The 25472-nt window shown below is 32.6% G+C and overlaps 1 protein-coding gene across 1 annotated transcript in view; it reads right to left on the bottom strand.

Annotated features, from left to right (window-relative positions):
* Positions 1 to 713: 713 nt before the first annotated feature.
* PCDH15 (protocadherin related 15) overlaps positions 714 to 25472 on the bottom strand; it is an 817584-nt gene continuing 792825 nt past the window's right edge. Inside the window, exons 32-38 of the mRNA XM_060127128.1 lie at positions 24821 to 25039; positions 22632 to 22640; positions 21624 to 21776; positions 19417 to 19422; positions 4141 to 4249; positions 2292 to 3154; positions 714 to 767 (exon numbers count right to left, since the gene is read on the bottom strand). Coding sequence (XP_059983111.1) covers positions 2303 to 3154; positions 4141 to 4249; positions 19417 to 19422; positions 21624 to 21776; positions 22632 to 22640; positions 24821 to 25039 — 1348 coding nt within the window. The 3' untranslated portion in view covers positions 714 to 767; positions 2292 to 2302. The remainder of the gene's footprint in view (positions 768 to 2291; positions 3155 to 4140; positions 4250 to 19416; positions 19423 to 21623; positions 21777 to 22631; positions 22641 to 24820; positions 25040 to 25472) is intronic.

Genomic DNA, 25472 nt, shown 5'->3' with positions numbered 1-25472 from the left:
GAATTGAGAGTCTGTCCAAAAAGATATTTGGGAAGAACAATTAGTTGATACAAATGTGAGTGTAAATCTGTCTCTTTTTAAACTTTAAAGCCTACTGTTCAAAGTTTTAGCTTGTGTGCATGATATAAATCCCATACGTTGTTTTCTCAGTGACAATAAAAAGGGCAGTTTATTAAAAACTGAAGTAAAAACAAAATAACTTAAAAAAAAATCGGTCACAGTTTTGTCATTGGTATATGGAGGTTGTTCCAGGGACCCATCCAAAGCTCCTCGTCATCTGACTGCGTGTGGTCACTATGGAAGTCCAGAACCTCCTTGATGTTCTTACTGTCAACCATGGACTCCTGTTCAACTGTGCTTTTCAGCCTGTTCCCCAAAGGCTTCACTGTTGTACTGTCAGTCCCCACGTGGTAAGGGGCAAATGTAACCAGAGTTGGTCTTGTGTTCATTTTCTCAGTAGAAAATGGCCCCTTTGATAATGTGTTCAAGGGGACATTCTCTTCATGTGTCACTGCCAACTTGTCTAGTTTCTTAAAGTGCCTCCCCAATTGAACAGGGGAAGTAACTTTTAAGTTATCGGTGAGGCAGGCACGGCGGGTTCTCACCACAGAGCCATTCTGTGCAATGTATATATTGCCATTGATATTACTGTGGATACTGGGATTGTGAAGACGGTTTCTCTGACATTCAGGAGCACTGTCTTCTCCAGCTGAGCTACTTTCATACTCTCGATCAACAACTAACTTTATCATTCTTTTTCTTGCCCACTGTCAAAATAAAAAAGCATGAATCATTATCAAAGGAATTAAAAGGGTAAAGAGTACAATGCCTGCAAAATTCAAAACCTTTGACAGAAAGCTATCAAAAGTAACAACCCAAGAGGTAGAGGGAAGAACCTTTTTATTAACATCAGTTTCTCTTCCACAAATTCTTCATTGGTTTGAGAGCTTAATAACTTCTGAAAAATTTTGCTAGATTGGAAAGTATACATTTCAGGAAGTACTTGTATTATTTTAGATCAAATTACTGCTATACTATGAAAAAAAAGTATACTGGTTATATTTAAGAATCTGATCCGTTCTTTGACAGTTGCTATACTTTTCAGGAAAGTTAAATTGAAAGGAAAAACCCAGCATTATTAGTATATTCTGTTCATGCTAATACTTCCATTCCCAATATTTTAAAGATATTTTTAAACCCACAATATTGTAATTCTTAATTAATCCTCCATTATTAGCCAAACTTTTTGTATAATTTAATGCATTTATTCACTTGAAGTGTCCTGGTTTTCTGGATCATCCATTTAAATATATGTTAACTTAAAAGAAAATATCTTCCCATCCTGCACAATTTATTTTGTAATACACAAAACAGAAAACTAATGATTGTAAATTTTCCTTTAGTAAGCAATTGGAACACAATGGAAATTTTCACAAATTTATTTTTCTTTTACCAATCCACATTAGAAATGACAAGGTGCAGAGGTGAAAAACTCCTTGGTTATTCTTAAAATAGTATTGCCATTTTTGGGATATGTAAAGTACCAACATGTTGCACTAAGTAAGCCATGATTTTGGATTTCCAGATATATATTTTAAAATTATTATGTTACCCAGAAAAAAAATTTATAACTGTTACAATTCAATTTTTTTCTAAATCCACTTTAATTCCTATCCACAACAGAAGGGAAATGGTAATAACTTTTATTTTTTTAAATTTATCTCATTTAACTTCTAATATTTGAAACTGCCAGCTATAAACCTAATTGAACATGTTCATGATATTTTTGATAATATGTTTGCCATCTGAAATGTACATATATGCAAAAGTAGTCTTGTAGAGATCTTATTTGTTACATATTGTCCTAAGGATTTAAGATGATACAAAACCACTATATATATATATATATATATATATATATGTGTGTGTGTGTGTGTGTGTATATATATATATATATATTCATATAGTTCATTCCAGTAGTCAGAGCATTACTGGCAATACATAATGCCACATTGCATTAACAGAAATCACACTATGAAATATTAAATACTGAGTAACTGATTGCATGTCTTCTGAATTACTAATATAGGAAAGATCAGTCAGATTTACCCTAATATATTCTGATATACAAATCTGTTTGGATAGCATATATATTCACTTCTCTGGCATGCTTCTAAATCTTAAGTCAGATAAGAATTATGATCAATTTCCTCCCCTTCAAGTGTCATTTCAGAGAACACACAGAAGGCACTGCACACAAGAGCACTCATCACTGCAAAACTTTCACCTACTGTGATCTCTTTTAAAGTGCTGTGTTGTAACCTTCTGAGCTTGCTCCTGGAGGCTTCTTTTCGTTTGCCTGCTTGCTTGGGTCATACTCTGGCACCTGAAAGCCCCAAGGACCTCCAGACTGACTTTCACTACTACTGCTACTCATACTTGATTCTGACTCCTCCTCACTTTCCACACCTCCTTCCACTGAAGCTGATTCTGCACTGCCCTCCTCAGTGATGTCTTGAGATTCGAGGTCCGTGGGCTCTTCCACAGTGGCCAGCTCACTTTCCTGTTCTTCTGCTGGGCGTTCCTCCTCTTCTTCCACGTTCCGTTCTTCTGGCTCTTCAGATAGCTCCTCTTTTCTATCTTTGACTTTCTGGACCTCTTCAGCAATGGGCCTTCTTCTTGCAAGAAAAATGTTCTTCCTTGCCTTTTCTCCTTCTGACTCCGTGGATTCTTCTGATTCAGGGGTAGAACTTTCTTCCTCCTCAGAGGGTGTCTCTGATTCAGACTCTTCTGTCGTCTCAGACTCACTGAACTCGGATTCCTCTTCACTGTATTCAGTATAGTCACTTGAGGATTCCTCCTCTGACTCTACTGTGCTTTCTGTAGCTTCCTCTTGGTCCAGTGTTAGTTTCAAATAATCTTTATCTTCTGCCTCAAGGCGTCTCTGCCACTCTTCATCTTCAAGGTCAATGGCGCCTCTTCTATCAGCTAGTCCTCTAACTTTGTTAAAAATCATGGGGAATATCCTGGCTCTCTTCCACGTCGTATATGTTGGCTCAGCTGCTGGTGGCTTTTCAATAGTGACAACTACTTCTTCCTCCTCACTAGGCTCTCTAATTTCAACTTTTGGTTTTTTAACTTTCTTTGCCTTTTCCTGAAAATCACGAAAATGCAATTGAAGTGTCAGCTGGGGAATGGTTATTATGTGACCATGTCTCACACAAGTTAAGCAAGAGTGAATCTGCAGGCTGACAACTTCATGCAAGTTATAAAACTGGTTTCATAGAACAATCACACAATTCCCTACTGTTTATGCCCACTGCATTATAGGCAGAAGGTGTTCAAGGAAATGTAAATTATTTTATTTTAGCTTATACCTTATAATACCAAAATTTAATGCTTTCTCATTTTTTCTTACCCAAAATTTATTTTGCACCTTAGATCAAAGGAGAAAGAAAATTAATCATTACCTCTTCCCTCTCCCATCCCTAGACTTTGATTAATAGTTTTATGTATTTGCTTTAACAAAATTTTAAGCAATCAGGAAATTATGATAGCTTATCTGAATAGCTAATGTAAAATCTGACTATTTGTAAAATTTTGAACAGGGTAAAAGTACAGTGACATTAAAACTTTTTTCTTTAAAATTTTTGGATAAGTATTCCAAATAAATATTTCAGGCAAAGTATAAGAATTGATATAGATGAATTAAATGATGCAATTCCATTAAGAATACTGGTGGTTTTATTTTTCTCTTAATTAAAAGATTGATATTGTACTTTCATGAGTTTTAGGTTTGCTAGACAATGTGCGAGCATTTTGTTTTGCAAAATACTTTTTAACATATTTGATTAAAATATCTTTATGGAATAACATTTAGGATTTTATAAAATATAAATTTTATTGTGGCTTTATTCCAAGTGTTTAATGTTTTATAGAAATAAATAAACTTATAAAAAATTTCTTTCTGTAGACAAGGCAATGGAATGGTTAGCGTTATTAAATTGTTCTATGGAAATCAACTACTAAGTGAATAGGATTTCTGAAATTTTGAAATGTTTTGTAGCCTGCTATTCAAATAGGGCTAAAAAATATTATTCTTGAAATATTAATATTCCATTAAAAAATTACAGTAATTACCTCTTCTTCCTCATATTCCTCCTCAGCTTCGCCAACCACCTCACCATATTCCTCTTGTCCAGTTGGTGGTAACAAACGACGGCGACTTCCATATTGAGGCATTTCATACCTGTAACAGAAACTTACAACTTTAAGCAGTTTTTCATTTGATCTGTATAACCATGACTGATCTCTGTTTTCTTCTTTTTCTTCATCATTCAATCAACAGATATTTATACAGCACCTGTTGGGCTCCTTGTAAACTAGTTACAAAATCATAGAGAAAGAACTACAACCTGATGACCAATGACTTTTGCCATAATGGTACCCTGGAATAACAAGAAAAAGAGTTATTTCAGATTTAAGTTTTAGGAGAGACTAAAGAGAAAGGAATATTTTTCCTTGACTAACTGAAGAATTTAGGGCACCAAATTGGTTCTTTCTGAAAGTATGATAGCTTATTCAAAACATAAATTCTCTAAGTTTATAGTAAAAATCTGCTTCAAATGTTATCTGTAATGGTCTTTATTTTCCTCTACTGTATGTTTAGAAAGCAGTTAACTTATGTGTGTAGAACTGACTTTCGAAATGCTTATTACCGGATTCTAAAGTATGCTTTCTTCGTTTCTCTTGGGCAAATCTTGAGGCTGATTGGTTAGATAAAATATTAAATATCTCATATGAAAGAAATGGTGAATTCAGGAATTGAGCAAATATGTTTGACTTCTATTTCTCATTTAAATAATTTGAATAATTTTATTGCATTTTTCAAGTTGTAGCCAATATCAATATAAACATCAAAACAGAATTCAATATAGAAACATGGTTAAACTTGATTGAAGCTAAAACTAGATACATAACTCATTTTCAAAAATGAAACTGATGAAATGACACTCATAAAAATACTAGTAATAATATTTAATAACACCTTATTATTCATAAAAATATTAAGATACTGGATAAAAAATCTGAAGATGTACCCATGCTCATAACTGTAATAATCTTGTCCATATTCCTGGCCAGGATCAATTCCAGACTCCATGGATAACTCCTATTATTCAAAAAGAGAAATCGCATTTGAAAATAAATTCTTATCACATTTCAGCTCAATGTCAGATTTCCAGACCTAGTATTCGATGACTCAAAACACTGCTGTCAAAATAACTTTAATTAAAAATGTTAGACATATTCAAATATATATATATGAATATATATATATTTGGCTGTAACTCTTACACAAAATTAAGTTATGCTATTAGAACTGAGGAGGGGGAAAGTAAACTAATGGTAAACCTGTTAAAGATAACAGATAAGCATATCATTTGTTCTTAGATAATTTTTAAAACTATCAATAGACAGTTAATATTTCAATCTAGTTAACACATTACTAATAGACTTTAGCCTTGAAGAAAATTATAACATTATCTTCAGCACTGTTGCATCATCCTGATAACAATTTTCCAGTATCTAGAGCTCTCCCATTCACCAAATGCTATTCTTATGAAAGGATCTGAAAATCATTTATACATTAATAAAAAATGTGCTAATATGCGATATAGCCCAAGGATATTTACATTTTAAAACATACTGCTAATTCTGAATTTAATTTTTTTTAAAGAAATTTGTCAGACAATAGGCCCTTTCAAGGTTTCCAGTTCTAAATTCCAGACAATATTGATTTTTGTCACTCTACACTTATGGAAAGATATTTTTCCTGAGACATACATATAGAACTAGCTTTAAATAACTACTAAATTCAATTTCACTGTATTTTCCTCTTTAACTCCATTTTAACGTTTAAATAAATTGAACTGCCAAGGTTTAACCAAATTAATTTGCAATGAAGTAAGAAAAGGGAAGAAGGAAAACGTATAGGTATACATAGGAAAACCAGTGGATACTTATTTCTAAGATCATCTACTATTCATAAGAACTAATTTTGTTGATCCAGGTATAGTATTAGTTAGGAAAAAAAAGTCCTCTGTGGACACTAATATATCATTTAAAAAGTGTGGAAATTCACAGCCTGCATGATGGAAATGTACAGTAGACTTCACTTGTGCTTTGTTTGGCAAATATCATTTTAAAAAAGTGATTAGTTGCCCAAATGCTCATCAGAAAATGCTATTAAAGATCTGAGTTTTGATTTCTCTCAAAAAAAAAAAAAAGATGGCAACACTGGGCTCATATTTTTACACATCATGAATTTAGTTGGTGGTACTACTCCTTAAAGCAATCATGTTTTCTCCTGGTTACTGCTGTATTCTCCACCAGACTATTTTACATCTACACCCCCAGACACAATAGGATGCCCCATCTGCTCTTTTTTATTTTTACATTGAATAAACTCTGTTCATTTACATCACTTCCCTAGATTTTTATAAGTTTGCAATTACTCTACTAAATGTACTCTCTGATGCATTTGCGGTTACAAATACTTTGTGAATTAACTGCAAAGGAATCCAGTTTTGATGTTAAAAAGGATTCAGTTTACCCACAAGATTAACTAAAAGTAATATATAGATAGATAGATAGATCAGCAATACCATCTTGCATCAAGGACATGGAGCTCTCATATACTTCTGGAGGGATTATAAATTAGCAAAACCATTTGGGAAATGTTTGGGAATAATACCAAAGTCAAATATATGCATCTCTTTTCACAGAAATTCAATTTAGTTCAGTCTACGTGCCCAACATATATATGTAAAATTGTTCACCAAAATGCATCATTTGTAACAGCCCAAAACTGGAACTGATGCAAAAGTCCATGAGATAAGCACACTACTACATCACATAGCAGAGATGAATCTCCCCAACAGAATGATGAGCAAAGGAAGTCAGGTACAAAATGAAACATGATTCTATATTATTCTATTTATATAAACTTCAAAAACAGACAAACCAATCTGGGTGTTAGAAGCCAGGTAAAAAGTTTTCAATTGGCAGTAATCCCACTTCGGAAAAACCTCATTGGCTACAATATTGCTACTACTGAGCAATAAATGGCTATATTTAGAAGGAACTCATGCCATTTGTGATGACAACATGAAATGAACCTTGAGGGCATTATGCTAAGTGAGACAAGCCAGACACAGATACAAATACTGTATGGTATTACTTATATGTGGAATCTGAAAATAAAAAACCAAATTAAAAGCCAAACTCATAGAAACAGAGTAGAAAAGTGGTTGCTGAGTAGAGGAAATAGGGAGAGGTTAGTGAAAGTGTCCAAATTTTCAGCTATAAGATGAACAAGGTCTGAGCGTCTAATATAAAACATGGTGACTACAGTTGGTAACACTGTACTGTATGACTGAAATTTGCTAAAAGGATACAACTTAAATATTCTCACCAAAAAAATAATTTAAAAAAAGATAAATATGTGAGGAAGGATGCGTTAGTCTTTTCACAGTGTATACATATGTCAAATCACCACAATGGACACTTGAATTATCTTACAATTTAATTTGTCACTTATACCTTGATAAAGCTGAAATTAAATATATGTATTAAATATTTATCTTGGGAAAAAAGCTAGGTGAGTGGTTAGGGAAAGGAGAAATAATATCTGAGTGTTAACGTGGAGGGGCTACCGGAGAGCTAGTAGGGCATGAGCATGCTGTAAAAATTCATTTTGCTGCACTATATGATTTTATGTCTGCAGTTTTATTTCCAATAAAAATGTTTATTATAGGAAAAGTTTTATTGTAGGAAGCCAATTCAGACCAATAAGAAATTGGGACAAAGTTAAAGTCTAAGTTTGACTTATTCAAATTTTAAAAATACACGTTTTTAAAACGTGTTTTTAAAAAATACAAATTTAAAAAATTTAAAAAATACACGTTTTAAAAACATCTATTTAAAAAATACACGTTTCATATTGGTAGGCTTAGACTTCTGGGGCATCCAAAACCCAACGTAATTATACTGGTTTAAATGAAGCAAATAGGTCTCAGAAGTAATATTTAACTACTTGACCAATGCATGTTTTATCTAATACATAGGGAGACTGAGCAAAGACTGCCAAGTGATTTTGAAGTTGAAACCTAAATGTCCATGAATGGAAGAATGTATAAAGAAAATGTGGTACATAATGGAGTATTATTCAGCCTTCAAAAGAAAAAAAAGAAGGAACTCTTGCCATATGCTACCACATGGATGAAACTTGAGAACACTGTGCTAAGTGAAATAAGCCAGTCACAGAAGGGCAAATGCTGCATGACTTCACTTACATATGGTATCTAAAATAGTGAATCTCAGAGAAGCAGAAAGTAAAATGATGGTTGCCAGGTGATGGGGAGAGGGGGAAATGTGGAGTTGCTATGTAACAGGTCTAAAGTTTGAATTAAGCAAGATGAAAATGTTTAGAGATTGCTGTGCAGCATTCTGCTTATAGCTAACAATACTGTATTGTGAACTTAAAAATCTAAGAAGAAAGATCTCAAGTTATGTGTTCTTACAACAATTAAAAAAAACAAAGGTTTTGAAGTTGAATTCTAATAACTTTTAGCAATAATGAAAAATATTTATGGAAACATAATGCGACTGAGTGGATTTCAGATTTTAAAAGAATCAATTTACAGACACGTACTTTTTCTTTTTCTCTGAACAGTAAATGAAACTTAGCTCTTGCTAGCTACAATATATATCTGGCATCAAATGACTTTAAAAAATACAATAGAAGGATAGAGCAACTGGGAAAGAGCCCAGGAAACTCAATCATAATCTGTCACTCTGTATTCTGTAGGGAGAGACAGGAGCTAGTAGAAGGGAATACTCTGAAGGGTTGGTCTTGGATACTTATACCACCCAGAAAAAAAGAAAATGGAGGAAGGACTTGGTGACCATTAAGCTCCTTAAGTCAGCCCTAAAAAAGAGTGTAATATTGGCCTTTTTTGCTGTTCCACACAGTCCCTGTTGCCATCCACTTAGCAAGTAAATCCTAGAGTTTAGAAAATCATGCTAAGTAGCTTACTAAAAGGTGCTTTTATGGGCAGATCAAATGCTTAATGTTATTTTAAAAATTCATTTTTGCTGACCGCACACACATAGAATTAACCTAGTTTCTTACTGATCAAAGTATAAAAATTTATACTGATGCAAACAAAACAAGAAAAATAACTACCATTTACTGAATTTCTTCCCACTATGTTCCAGTTGCTGAGCTAGGAGCTTATATATGAAATATTACTGCCAACATTCTATAAAAGATGAAATTGATGCTTAGGAGGATACATAGCTTGACTAAGGCCTTGCATCAGGTAACTGGCATTTGGATTTTAACTCTGAGTTATCAGATTCAACAGTTTATGGAGAAGTCTCCATGGAAATTTTTGATAAAATGTATAAAAGTTGAATATTCCTGTCACTCAACCTCCCGATGATTTGGGGGAGTAAATTCTAACCACAAAATGCCTGTCTTTAGCAAAGTTAAGATTCTGTTGTTGAGAAACAGGAATAAAGGAATAATTTTTTAAGTGGAGCTTAGAAAATACTAAATTTTCCAAAGTAAGGAGATATTTAAAATTAACTTTAATATATATGTTTTTTATTTAGGAAGTATATATGAATAATAAATAAAAATCATATGCATTTATTATATAACTCCAAATATCTTTTTTTCTTCTTTCAGAAGAAAATGTCATAAGCATCTTAAAATAGACATGTGCCCAAAGGCAGTATTTTGAATCACATTTCAATGATCAAAGTCTGTTTATCACAACCCAATTTCTACCTTTGTTATTTTAGCACAGATGTCAGCGTTCTTTCTTCAGACTTTGCCTAACCTAAATCTGATCTCAAGAACAGTTCTGATGAATCTAGATTCACTAAGATAACTGACAGATCAGGTTCATGACTCGCTTCATTTAATGCTTGCTTGTTTTTAATAGGAACAAAGGTCTTATTTATCTAATTCCCAGAGAGTGAAGCTAAAAATTTGGAATTTCAGTCACCAGAAAACAGCAGAGAGGTGATTTGCTTGCTTATTTATTTGCTTATTTGTTTTAATTTAAAACCACCTCTTCTCTTCCTTGTAAAATTATGCCATACTGGCAGCCACCCACTCTGCCCACATGTTAGATGGACCTCAGAGTCACATAAAGTATTGTCAAGACTCAGTGAAGGTTGAAAAGAAAAAGAAAATTGATACCTCTGGTTTAAGGAGAGAAGGCCTCAGCAGTTGTTGTTGCTGCCAAAGGAAAGTAAAATAGAAAAAGGTTTAGAAAATAATTCAGGTGGAAAAAGTAGATTATCATTGAAAAGAGAGAAAATAAGGCCACAGCTTAAAACTGGTTACCTTGGGATATGATTTATTATTCATGTGATAGCTACTAACAGCATTAAATAATATTTTGACTATTAATGTTAGAACATAATTAATTAATGTGCTTTAATTTCATCATTGTTTTAATTAACATCAAAGCTAATAACCTTAATAAATAAAAATCTATAAATAACTTTTTGGTTTAAGCTTCATAGTACAAAGAGTCATTTATGGTTCTGAAGCACTTTAAGTATCACACAATTCTTTTTAGCAAATTTAACCTTGTTTTAAATTGGCCCTCTTTTTTTCTCCCTGGTCATATTAGGTATAACCATATTATATATACATAATCAGGAAGAAGGGTAGGGCACACAAAATAATGATATGGTTGTAATATATTCATCATTATATTTAAGACATGCTCCCCATTTTTCTTTTTACCAAAATGTGGAATGCTTGAACTCAAGCATTAAGCACATTTTCAGAAATTCTTTTGTGATTAAAGAAATTGTCCTTCCTCAGTTTTTGCAGAGATCATTTCCCACTGCCCCCCATTTCACCCATATTTTTCAAAAAACAGAGTCTCTATTGATCTGTTTCATGATAACTTATACTTTAACCAGATGAAAACAAGATACACAATTTAAATTTTGGCGTCTCAACTCTTGAGGGGAATAGTTATACAACATAAATCTTAAAGTAAGCATTGGGAAAGCGGACAGAGAAGTTCAGGGAGATAATCCTACCAATGAACCAACTGTTTGAAATGGCCAATAGAACAACTATTTGACTGAAGGGATAGATTTTCCATGATACAGATGTTAATGAGTTAGTGCAGTTAAGGTATTAACTTAAAGGGGTAGGAAGTTGAAGTTAGAGATATTCTGATTCAATCTGCTAGCTGTTATAATTATTCCTGAAAATCAGTTTTTCTTAAATGCATTCATTTTGATTTCCAAAAAACCTAGGACGTATGAATTATAAACTGTTAGCCAATTAAGTCATATGCTTATTTCATTCTCTTAACTGAAGAGCTGTATGCCAAACCATACTAACTTCTCAGTGATTCATTGATAGCACCACTTACAGTATTATTCACCAAATACCATTGGCCAGAATGCCCAGTATCTTCTCTGTGGACTGAGAATCAAATTAACACAAAGAAAAGCCACAGCTTTCTAATAGTCTGACTTGTTTTTAACTCTTCAAAAGCTCAAGCTCAAACATGGTAGGAATGAGCCTTGGACTGATTAAAAAAAAAAAAGTATCTAAATTAGAAACAGTTTCTAGATTAGATTTATAGCCTTAGAAAAATAAATTTGGGGGAATGTCACAATATTGAGAGAGAATAATTCAGGAAAAAATAAATTTATCTTTGAAAATGTTGGCAGTTGATCTTTATTCACCCATTGAATAATAGACTTAAAACCCCAAAACAAAGAAGCAACAGATATACAAGAAAATAAATAGCAAAGCATACTTATGTTTTGTTAAACGAAAATACCCTCATTTTGAAAGAATGTAAATCAGTCCTGCCTATAACATAAATATTGTCCTAATAAGCTTATAATGTAACATAACACCATAAAGCCCTTACCTCTGATGTATAACCTCTCCTGCAAGGCAGAAACGAAGAAATCAGTATTAAACATCTTGGATTTTCAGATTGAATAGAATTATAGATAAGGGTAACTTAAGAAAATCAGAGAAAAACTGAGAAGGCAAATTTTTCTAAAATGTTGTCTCAGTGAGAAATATATTTTGTGGCAGTATCAAGACAGGAGAATCAAGGTTTCATGCCTGCATTATTAAAAATAATTATCACGCCAGACCCTCATTCCATATGAACACCAAACTATTCACAATCTATTTTATCTCAATGGTGTTTAATAACATACCTTGACATACTCTGACTCTGTTATGATCAGTTGTATTAAAAATATTCTACATCATGTCTGTCCTAAACAAGTCTTGATACATGTAAAATACTCATTTGGGGAAAAGATATGCTTCATACATGAAAAACATATTGGTACAGGACAAAAAAAAATATCTCCATGACTAGAACATATTCTTCCAAATGTTTGTAAGATTTTTTTGTCTGTGTCCATTTATTCTAAAAATAATAAATGCAAAATATTAACTGGCCTTTAAAGGTCAATTACATTATTAAACATGAAGTAAAAAAGTTTTTAGAGATATAATAGCCAAACATTCAATATTACCTAAAGATTTATAAAGTTAAATGGACAAGTAAGTGAAACAGTAGTTGACTGTACTTGAGAGGGAAAAAAGCATGGAATTTTTTTCAATGTTGAATGTCATTAATTATGAAGATTTTTCATTTATTATTCATTAAACACTTGACCTAAAGTATAAACCTGGTGCTGTTGACTATGCTATATGAAATTAATAAACAACTGCAATGAAGAGTTATTATGAAGACTTTCTAAAGTTCAGCAAAACAATCTGTAGAAAATTTATTTAAAATATTTCAAGGACTTTGAAAAATAAGTCTGCTTATTTGAATGCATCTTAAGTGCTTAAGGCATTGTTGATTGAAATGGCTGGAAATAATGGTAATATAATGCTTATACATATATATTGCTATCAGCAATTTATACAATAGTCCTCCCTTATCTGTGGTATCTCTATTTGCTACCTGCAGTCAACCATGGTCCAAAAACATTAAGTGGAAAGTTCTGGAAATAAAAAATTTGTAAGTTTTAAATTGCACTCCAATCTGAGTAGCATTATGAAACCTCACACCATCCTTCTCTGTCCCTCCCAGGATATGAGTAGGCCCTTCTTCCAGTATATCCATGCTGTATACACTACCCACCCATTAGTATAGGACAGAAAAGTGTATATAGGGTTTGGTACTATCCGAGGTTTCAGGCATCCACTGGGGGTGTTGCAGGGTGCTTATGTTATGGTTCTGCCAATAGAGGAATGATAATCCTAAAGCATTTAGAAGTTTAGACATTTTCAGCTTTTACTCAATTTGTATCTTTTAGAGATATGTAGAGTTGAGAGCTCATACTTAGGTTTTAATAATGACTACTGAGTCACATATGTAATATAAAATATCCAATAAAACCTATATTTTATTTTCTAGGATATTTAACTTGCTTCTTTTCATTAGCAATATTTTCCATAATGTAGGAACTAAAATATCAATAGATGAACTATACTTTTTTGTTGAACTATACTTTTTGAAACTTTTTGTTGCTTTTTATTTGGTTACTTGTATTGTTTGTCTTAGCTCAAAGGCAAAAAGTAACTCAGAAAAGGTAAACAGCAGAATCAATATGTGTAGTTATCTGTCTGCTTTCAATTAACATGACTTCCTATTGATCCTTATAAAGCCATTCATATGATATTGATACGTCGTTATGTAGTTTATATCCAATGTGTAGTTTTCATTTTACATCATTTGTATGTATTACTGTTTACTTTTAACAATAAGGATAATGTATGGTAACCTGTTTATGTCTTTTAATAAGGTACCTAATAATTTCTTGTGCACTAATTGGATCATAATAAATGCAGAATGAAAAAAGGGCATTCTTTTCTTAGAGGTTGGTTGTCAGGTTATGGGGGCTTAGGAGCTGTGGAGAGAAATAATATTTTGGCTTGTATACTCAAAGGATATTTTTAGGTCTCATGTAGAAGATGTTCCAATTGACTTTTATGATGAAGGAAATCTCTAAATATAATGTGTCAGTAAAAGACTAGATTAAACATAAAACATGGCAATGGACGTTTCGTTTTAAAAGTGTAAGATGCAAGAGGGAGGGGGTATGGGAATATATGTATACGTGTAGTTGATTCACTTTGTTATAAAGCAGAAACTAACACACCATTGTAAAGCAATTATACTCCAATAAAGATATTTTTTTTTTAAAAAAAGGAAAGAAAAGAGTTCCCAGTCAAAAAAAGATACTAATAAAATTTTTAAATTATAAAAATATTATAAAAAGGACAAAGTAACAATTTAATAAGGCTATACATACCTACATAAAATTGTTATTTGGATTTCTTATATTTCTTTGGTAATTAGAGATTTCATTATCAAAGAATTCTAAGGAATTATCAAGATATTTCTTTCACATTTCCAAGAGGTTGATACAAAATAGCATAAACACACACACACACACACACACACACACACACACACTTGCACATTAAACGCTTACACAATAATACCTTTTCAGAGTCCGCCAAATAGCACAAGTTCTCATGCATATGACCAGCTGCCAACAAAAACTCCAACTGAAGTTTTTCAGTGAAAGAGAGAAAAAAATCATGTTCAAGAACCCCAGGAAAAAAAAATTACTCTTGATTTGGATGAAAAGAATCTGAAGTAGAGGAACTAATGAAAATAATTAACTTTACATTTTTTATTTGGTATTGTTAATTGGGGATGCCAGATCAAATTCTTGAAGAAATGTCACATAATATGAGTCAAACAAAACCAATGAAATGATGCATTCATTGTAGGGCTCTGAATCTATATTAATATACTTACAATGGCAATTATCAAGCAAGACTTCCTCTGTATTTTAGAATTGTGTTTTTCTCTGTACAGACTTATATCTTCTAAAATATTAAAGCTGAAGAGTATAATAAACAATTACACTTGTATTCAAAGTGGGGATTTCCAGTAAGTAAAATTTATTCCATGTGTGAGATGGAAAAAACAAAGTAATTACTCGATGGTCCAGTGTAGCTTTCATTAGGACAGAAAGATGGTACTTAGCTTAGCTGATGCCTTTAAGAATTTAACAAGTTTAGCTCTAAGATGTAAGAACAACTACAACTACTGAAATTTCTACCTAGAGTATAATTTTTTATTTTCTTTGCCTAAACCAAAGAGGAAAGACATATATACAACTGGTGACAGTTCACCAGATATATTCCGCTTGATTTCTATTTGAAATTTTTATATTTCATTTACATGCTATAGGCTAAATTTGGATGATTTAGCCATAGCAATTAAAAGTAACTAGGAATAAAACTGAGAATGCATTTTTCTAAATTTTAATAACATAATAAGCACATTTTATACTATTGATAAACTTAATGGAAATATAATTTTCAACAATGAAATAACTAAATTCACACTAGATAAAACTTTGTAGGCATTTACTTAAGCTTTTGCTGAAACGGATGAGAATTTATTTATTAAACTGGAGATAACTATTATTTTTGAAGGAGAATCTTATGATAAAATTATAATTAAGGAGATGATATAATAATGTGAACAAGCAAAACTAAAGAGCACTTTAAACATTTGTGGGAACAATGAAATGTCTTACAGAAGTCAGCAACTCAAGATTTATTTCCATTATAAAGAAGGGAAGAGAAAGCACAATGAGAAATAAATAGAATAAAACAGCCATTGAAAAAAGTAAAAGATTTATCAAATGTATAAGCATACTAGGAAGATAAAAGCAAGCCAGAGTAAAGGGTGTTCTTATAAGAAAACAGATGCCTACATCTTATAGCACCTGAGATTTATTTTGGAATACCATAATGTCTGTCATCTCCTACATTTCTAGATACATAACATTTTACTTTGGTAGTATTTCTTCTTACCAAATACATAGGCTTCAAGGCAATAACAGAACATATGATATCATTTTTTAGCTTACTTGTAACAGTCTGCTGTTTTCCTGGAACACTCATATAAAACTATGATCAAAAAGCAAATGTAAAACTTAACATGATAAACAAGCAAACCATTGATTTAAGTTGGATATCTAACTTTCATGCCCATATATGCCCATTGAAAAATAGATTGAAATTACTTACTTTTTAAATAAATGTAGACAAATAATACTACTTCGTAGTTAAGAAAATTAAGGTACATCTATAATATGAGTTAGTAATGGTGAGATTAATAATCTTTTAAATTAAAAATGAGGAAAAAACAGCATTGCATTGAGTTTCAAGTAAAAGAATGGAATCTTCTTTAATGTTCAAATTTGCCTCCACTTGAAGCTTATGGTCAACAAAAGAGTTGTCCATTTAAAACCAGAAAAGCAACATTACAGTGAAGTAAACTGACTGTGAGTTTGTGTTTCAATTCCCTCAACAATATTGTGCAAATTCTCCTGGTTTTGTTCAGATGTCATTTCCATATTTGTTGTCTCTGAAAGGCAACTCATTTGAAGTTTTAAGAGGTGTGCTGGTGGATTATTGTTTTCTATTTGACTGTACATGTTAGCTACTGACTTTTCAAGTTCTGCTAAGTTTTTTATATGCTTGAGGATGCCTTTTGGTTCCCTTTGAGGATTTGCATTACACACTGTTGTTGATGTTGACAGCTGTATTGCAGTGGACTTCATTTCCTTGGCTGGTGTCACATTGACAGTGTGTTTAATAGCTGGTGTAAACACACACTTCGTGGATGGAGCTGAAGTTGAAGGAGGCAGTGAAGAAGGAAGAGGAGGAGATGGTGGAGGAAGAGAGGAAAGTGAAGGTGGAGGAGAAGTAGAGGGAGGAGGAGGGGGAACAGATAGTGGAAGAAGTGGAGGAGGAGGACAAAGAGGAGGATTAGAAGGAGGGGAAGGAGGAAGACTGGAAAGAGCAAAAGGAGTAAGGATAAGAGGCACAGGAGGAGGAGGAGAGGTTTTTAGTGGATGGGGAAGGTTTTCGAAAATGTCCCTTTTGGCTTCAAAAGTCATCATACAAGTGGGTGTCTCTCTGCTAAGGAGTGCAGAATTTAAAATGCAAGGCACTGACGGAGAAAGTTCCAAGGAACAGTCAGCAGGAGAAACAACATTAGGTTCTGATTTGAGTTCCACAGGTCTTGAAACAGTTGGCAAAGTGGAGAATGAGGGGTGAGACCAAGGAGAGGAAAGTGAAGAGTCTGAAGACAGAGATTGCAACTGTTCTGTTCCTTGTATAATCAGTGATTCACTTTGCCTTATTTCCTCTTTTTCTGTTACATTTGTGTCTTCAGCTGTAAGCAAGGGACTATTGTTACCTCTTTTGTTTGGATTGGTTCCAGTACTTTCATTTTCAGCTTCTTGCCTGTTGCTTTGCCTTTGCTTTAGAGCTATGGTTTCTGACCTATTGGGAAGTTCCCACATTGGTCTCCTAGGTAAGCAGACTGGCCGATTCCACATCCTCTGAATCTTTTCTCTTGGTCCCCTCAGACACTCATTCTTGGCTTGCGTTTTGGATAAAAATGACTCTACAAAATCTGTTCTTAGTAAAAAGTCTGAATTTGTTGGTCTTTGATCTGTATATTCCTTGTAAATGGTACTGTGGGTATATAAGTCATCATCATCAGACATCAGTGTGAATTCTCTTGCAGACTTGGGCCAGCTGTTCTTAACAGATCCGTCTACATGAGTCTGCTTGTGAGCCTCAACAGTACTGGAAGAAAAGTGCTGATGTTTCCTGTCTTCTGAGACTGATTTATTTTCCCTGCTTTGTTGGAAATGGTAGAGAAGGAAAAGACTTGAAAGAAAAGAAGATAATGAAATGTAAGGAAACAGGTTGTGACATAGCTTTTATGAGAAAGATGTTTTTATGGTTCTCATTACTACTTCAAAATATAAAAGGCCAAATAACACTAATCTACTAAAGCAAGCCATTACTTTGATGTTTCTGTTCTCAAAAAAGCAGGGCAGCAAAAGCTAGAGAGCTGTGAGCAGCATGAGAAATTTTTATTTTTTAAAAAATGTGTCAATCTGCACACTGATTTTTTTTTTCTTTTTTTAGTTTCCATGTGAAGCTTCCATGACCACACATTATAGTTCTCTCATGTATAAATCACAGTTCTCCAAATTGCAGACCAGCATGTTGGCTAGTGGTTTCATACCCTTTGCCTTGTTTAAGGATGCTCAGAACTGACTGTTTTGAGGAAAGGATCCTTAGCGGTATCTGATTCAGTACCTGTCCATTATCTCTCATTTTGGTAATTCTGTCCTGGAGCTAAAAGTACTCTCCTATTTGACATAAAGCTTGCAAGAGGATACAGAAAGAGCCCCTCAATTTTATGCTTAATAGTTTAAAAACACTATAAATATTACAAATAAGAAGAGGGGCTTCTGGTGTTTCTTTTGAACATGATATGGATCAAATTTTAATCAAGACTCACGTTAATGAAAAGATATACTAATACAACATAGTTTTGATATCACTGAAAGATTTGCTCAGGCATGGTCATTGAGTCATAGTGGCTATGCATCATAGATAAAATTGGATAAGTCAAAGGACACAAATAAGTGTCTCTAATGAAAGCATTGGGACCCTTTCCCCAGAAAGACTGGGGACTTGTGGTTTTAAATAGTTTGTCATTAGACTTTGCTCTCAAGCTCAGAGTAACAGATATATTTTTGTTATTTAATATTTACCAACATAGTATAAATGAAATAAAAGGGAAATTTTTTGAAAAAAAATTAAAAGCCACATTGACACAAAGCCACATCCTAATAAAAATTAGGATGAGAGGTGAGACAATAAAGTGATATATAAAGCCAAAGTTATTATTGTGGCATTTGGCAAAAATACAAACTGGAAGAGAGAATTCTTAGAGGTGGTCAGGACCTCCTGAATAATTCAAAAAGTGGAGACAACTTGGATTAAACAAACAGCAATCACTTTTAAAACATTAAAAAGTAGTTTTTAAAAATCAGGGTTGACATTATATAGCAGTTGTTTCTGTGTAGATCTGTTCTTGGTTTTCTTTTTCTTGGAAAGAACTGTCTGTACAATACCACATCATTTTTGATGGAAAGATATCCATAAATATTTTTAACAAATTAAAAAATAAGGAGAGTTTTGAAACTCCTTTTGCTAGGCACAGGTACTATCTGTGGGAACACTTGTTTAAACTCATGCAATTTCAAGATATCAAGAGGGAATGAGGTATAGAAGATATAACTTTCTTTTTAAAAGTAAATGTACAGTTAAAGATGAAGATTACTGTATATAGTCTAAAACAGCAGTTAATCTATTCTATTGCATCTTTTTTTTTCTAATACCCTTGTATTAGAATATTATTTACTTACTTATGCCTATGTATCCACAGGTGAGAAAGAGAAAACGTGATAGAAAAAAAAAGTTTTAACTATAGTTAAATTGAGATGATTATGAAAATATTAACAGGAACTTGCTTTAAACACTTAATATTCATATCCAAAAAAGAAAATGCATGTATCTTATATTTTCTTTGTATTTATTCATATGAATAATTTTAATAATGCTTTAGATAAACTCATACGGCATTTATTTGGTTATCTTATCACAAAAAATTACACCTAGCTATCTATCTCCTATACACAGGTAAAATTCACCTCTATCAAACGTGGATGACTTCAACTCTAAAACAGAAATTTTAAATGAGATTCTAAGAATTGCTTCTATGTCCTAAGTGAAAAGTTACTCCATACTGATTTATAAAGAAGACCTAAGTATTGTTTGAAGGAATACAGAAGTACTATGATGACTCTTACAGAGTAATTGTTGAATCTACATGAAGTTGTTAATTATTTTGTGAAGGCTTTTTTTTTTTCAAAATGACCTTTGATTTTTTAAAGAAAATATTTGATAATAATTCATTTGGAGATAGCTTATTTTCTAGTAATTTATGCTTAGAATCCTTGAAAAGGTTTTTGAATAGATAATTTAAACATCTGTCAGATAATAAATGTGTAGAACTTGACACTTCAATAAATACATATTAGAATTAGAATTGCAAAATCCTCTACTATCTACCACAATTTTCCAAATAAAAATAATCCCTAAGTGTTGCTATTTGAAAATTATCATCATCAAATATATGATTCCAGGTGATGTCATAGTATACATATATTAATATATATTCCTCACTAATTTCAAATAAAACACATTCCACTTTCCACATAAATCTTTTTTTAGTTCACACATGTTTTGCTAATTGTGGTCAAGACAATCAAAGAGAATCAAATCTTACTGGCTCAATTCCTACATTCACCAATAATTCAAAAAGAGACCATCATTTTCAACTTATAAAAAAATGAAAAAAAATATTTAAAGCATGAATCCTATATTATATTATTACTCTAGAAGTAGCATGCCAGGCATTAAGTTCTTTTAAATTCAATTTTAGCATTAAAATATATATTAAAATCAGTTTTAACATTTTAAAAACTATTTTCAATATAACCTTGTATAACAGTATTAATACAGCTATAATATGATATATATGTTTAAAAACAGTTTTCCCATTAAAAGGTAAATTTCGTAATTTTTGAGGCTCGCTTTATTCCTACTAGTAAATACTACAAATATAACACAGTAGAATGTGTCTTAGTCCCTCATTCCACCAAATTCCAGTTAATAAAATTTTCCTGGATTTAATTTAATCATATTCAAAATTGTATAATATCCTTGGTTGTTCTGCATTTCATGTTGATACAGTTACTCTTGAATTTTTAAAAAATATAGATAAGTTAAACATCTCCAAAAGAAATAAGGGTTTGAGGGTAGCATCGTTATAGAAACTATGAAGTCTTTTAGCAATAATTTAAAAGACTTTTTCAAAAATGATGGTTTAATATTGCTTAGAGAGTCCAAATAGTGCAAGAGAAATATTAAGTTATATATGAGAGTATATACAAGAGTTATAAATATTAAGTTATATATAACAAGACAGCAGTCTCATTAGAGAGGAATATGATGAAAAGAATATTCCTAAGTGGTTAGATATTTAATATTCTTTATTTTCATTCAGATTTTAATTATTCTATTGTATAACATCTTAAAGTAGTATCTTAGAAAAGTCTATTATTTTAGACCACAGAATTGTTTTTTTCTTACCAAACAGGAGTTGGTTGGCTTCTGATACCAAATCAGGAATTACTATTTTACGATTGTGCTTTATTTTCCTCATTTTTTATGAGAAAATATATCTTCAGAATTAATTTTTAATTTTGGGGAAAATGCCTGATTCTGAAGGTTTAGAAATTAAATATGATACTCAAGCTATTCATCTGCAAACGTCTCCTCAAATTGAATACTTCTTTCCTGTTACTCAGTTTTTTTAAATGATCTTTTGTTTCTTGGTTATTACTTTTCAATTTAACTTTTCTTAGGTTTTCATCTTAACAATTTTCTGTTTGAAATAATGTAATAAAGCAGGCTGTAAACGGTACTTCCACATCAAGTTGAAATTAAATACTCACCACACAGCATCCATCAAAACCCACTTCTAAAAGCCCCTGAAAGGTCTACTTACGTCGTGCTGTCCCCCACTTCTTCATAGAGATGCGCCCCTGGAGGCGGCGGGGGCGGCGGGGGCGCGGCCACTGGTGCAGGGGCAGGCACTGCAGGTTTCGCTGCAGCTAGGGTGGATTGCATTCGGGCTGTCTTGGTGCACTCAGCTTGGCGCCTTCAGTAAAGTAAGGATGTTTTGTAAAACTCATTTTAGAAATCATATACTTATCAATAGGCTACCTTTCAATAATAAAGTCCAGTTATCAGAGGAACTCAAACATTTTTACACAAATATTTGAACTTATTAACTGATAAAATTACAAAAGCATCCCCACAGAGTATCTTTTATGTATAAACCCTTCTCCTTAGTTCTTTAAAATATTTACACCTTGAAAAACAGGTAGAATTCAGTAGAAAAATTTGCAAATTAAGTTAAATGATAACATTAAAGGGAGAAGGCAAAATATTTATAAAAAATGTGATTGATAATTGGTAGTTGTTTAATGATCTCTTTCATAACGTGAGGCATATAGAAGATACATAATTTTCCTTCCATCTATTTAAAGAAAAGTTATTTAAAAATGATTTAAAACATTTTTGACATTAGTTTACAGGGGCTGTGTAGATGTACACATTTAGGAGGGAGATTTGGTTAGCTTTTATTTCCTTTGAATTCCTAGGAATGCCTGTGATTCTTGCATTGGAGGTAAGCTGCTCTTTTTTGACTTTCTTGGGTCCTGATTGTTAACTCTTGCCTCAAAATCAAGATCCCAAAGGGTGGATGGAGGCTATAAGGGCAAACTGTCTTTTTCACATTTCTTCCACTTGTATCCAATTGTCTAAAACTAGCTCAATTCTATATATACAAAACCACAAAGGAATTTGAACTAAAAAGTAGCTCAAATACAAACACAAAATAGACAAATAATACATGGTTCAGGGCAGGCTGCCTACCTTATCAGCGTTATCTCTTTTTTTTTCTTTTTATATCACATAAAATCATATGCAAAATATTGGTAATTATACTTACACTTTAAACCTGTTTGGGAAGCAATGAATAAAAAAAAAGAGAAAGCTACATGAGAAATACTGCATTCATAATATTTTAACATTTGATTTAATCTAAATTATGAATAATTTACTGGTTAAACTCATAATGACACAGACTTAATGACACAGTAGGGGAACTATGTATTTCAATTCAAAAAGTGAAAATGGTGACCACTGTCAGTCCTACAAGATGTTAAAACATTCATTGCAGGAAAACAAAGAAATTAACAATGGAATAAAAAAACTGGATTAAAACATGCATATGTGAATTTCAACGCTGATAGAGAAATGGAATATTAAAGATGATATGATCTTTATAATTAGTTTTTTGGTTTACTACACTTGAACAATATTAAAAGAATGGAGTCAAGCAGCAATCCCTGATTATACTCTTGGCCTCACTTTGAAGCTGAAGCTAGAATTGGAAGGTGCCACTCCTGGGTAATGAATTTATGACACTTTTTTTCACATGTGCCTCCTAGTTTTCCATGCATAGCAAATTTCAAAGACACATCTTAGTATTAAAGAATAACCATTCATTCTAATCTATTTATAAGCAGAATACAAATGTACAAAAGTTAGGTTTTAAAATATTAGAATTTTACTTTGAAACATGTTTACTTCTGTTACTCTATAAAAAAGAGTTACCAAAATTCATTCATAGAGTGTTAGGCTGATTACTGAACTAAAAAGATTAAATAATGCATCTTTACAATGTTTAAATATTAAGCATCTTAATTTTTTGTTAAAATTCAGACCATTTAACATAACATCCAGGGTGCTTCAGTTTTGATCACTGCATTGTCTGCCAAATATATGAATTTTTCTCACTGATTTTAATGCTAGCAGGATATAATAAAGCTCCTTTGAGAAATATTTGAATGAGAAAGAAAAACTGTAATACAGACTAAATTTAACATGAAAATTAATATTGGATTGATAGCTTAATCTAAAAATTTGTTATTAAGTTTGTGCATAGGCTTTAGATTTGGCATATCAACTGATTTATTAACACACGTTGAACTCCAATATATCAACCTAAATGTTATATTTGCAACTTCACATTAGTTTTGTGAAGGAAAATATTCCTATAGTAGCTTCATGTAGAGGGTACTTTTTAACTTTCAGGTTGGAATTACCTTATCTTATTTAATTCAAAAGAAAATTCTCAGTGTTACACAACAAAGATAACAGTTTAAGAATATATAAGGACTTTTTCAGTCCTTTCCTTTTATTTTAAATGGTGAGTAGCTGTTCTACCATTATTTCTTACTGTTTTTTATGTCAAGTAATTTATATGACTTATGATTCCTGTCTGTCATTTACTTTCATTTTGTGGCACCTTCAGGGTTACCTCTCTTCTTAACCTATTCCACAATTTTTTCACCAATCATCATCAATAGGGATATACTTAAAGTACAGCCCTGTATCACAAAGGGTCCTCATTCCTAGTGTCAAATAAAGAATAGCTCGCTAGACTATTTTAAATATAGATGTTTAAATTAGGAAAAATTTACCTGACTACTTTGAAGAGCCTAAACAAGAAAAATATAGATATTTTAAATGGATGTATTTGCCTGTAGGAACCAGAGAAATGTAAGGCCTCTACAGCCAAAATATACTGTTAGATGTTACAGTATAGGCTCTAGCAAGGCTAGCCAGGAAAGAAGAAACCATATGGAAAATTACATATTGTGTGCTACGATTTTTAAATGATTTTTTCAAACATTGTAATCATCTGCATAGAGGTAAATTTAACAATACGGATAAAAACCTAGCATGACAATGTATTTAGGTTACAGACCTTCCTTTGGAACTGGGTTATCTCTGTATGACATTTCACTGCCTTTGCCCCAGGATACCTCGTACCTTTCCTGCAAGGCTCTTAACCTGATGAAGAGCATAAACAAAGCTACAGGAGGTAACCTAATATTCCTAGCAGATAAGAATATTTAAGAGCACAGGAACACTGAGCAATCTGTGACAAATGTTTTGAAAGTTTGTATTGCTTTCCCTTAAAGGAAGGTTATTTGGTACAAGAAAAATACAGCACTCCCAAAATGGCTGCAGCCTTAATATTTAACAGCTACAAAGCCATTTTAGCAGAGATAGTTTTTTGATAATGCCTTCTTGAGGAACTCTCCATGTTCAGCATTTATGAATACTTACTGTCTGTAGCTGACCAAAACCACCAAGACGGCAGGAATACAGCAGAGGATGATGATGAAGGCCAGAGCCAGCAAGGCCCCTTCTGTGTAGCCTAGACTTTCTCCTCGCTTCTTAATGCTGGTTACTGCCGCTGGAGTCCGGATCTCCAGAATGCGTCCTCCTTCCCCGTAATACGGCTGAAAGTCTTTATTGATATCGAGGAGTTTGCCATCTAAAAATCTTTATTGTTAAACAGTAAAAGCAATGATGTTAACAGAGAAAGGCTTTTATTTATTTATTTATTTATTTTTTGCGGTACGCAGGCCTCTCACTGCCGCGGCCTCTCCCATCGCGGAGCACAGGCTCCGGACGCGCAGGCCCAGTGGCCATGGCTCGCGGGCCCAGCCGCTCCGCGGCACGTGGGATCCTCCCGGACCGGGGCACGAACCCGCATCCCCTGCATCGGCAGGCAGACTCCCCAACTACTGAGCCAGCAGGGGAGCCCGAAAGGCTTTTTTTTAAACAAAATATTTTTTGTGATACCTTTTAATATTTTCTTTAATTATAACATAAGCTGAGTCAGAAGTCTTATGAATAAGAAAAGCATATATAAAAAGCAAGACCAATAAAAAAGAGTAACGCCTCTATATTCACATATCAAAGATACTAATAA

The sequence above is a fragment of the Lagenorhynchus albirostris genome, chromosome 16 (assembly GCF_949774975.1).
Source record: "Lagenorhynchus albirostris chromosome 16, mLagAlb1.1, whole genome shotgun sequence".
Taxonomy (NCBI): Eukaryota; Metazoa; Chordata; class Mammalia; order Artiodactyla; family Delphinidae; genus Lagenorhynchus; species Lagenorhynchus albirostris.
Note: the sequence above shows the minus strand (reverse complement) of the source record. Positions and strands in the feature narration are given on the sequence as shown.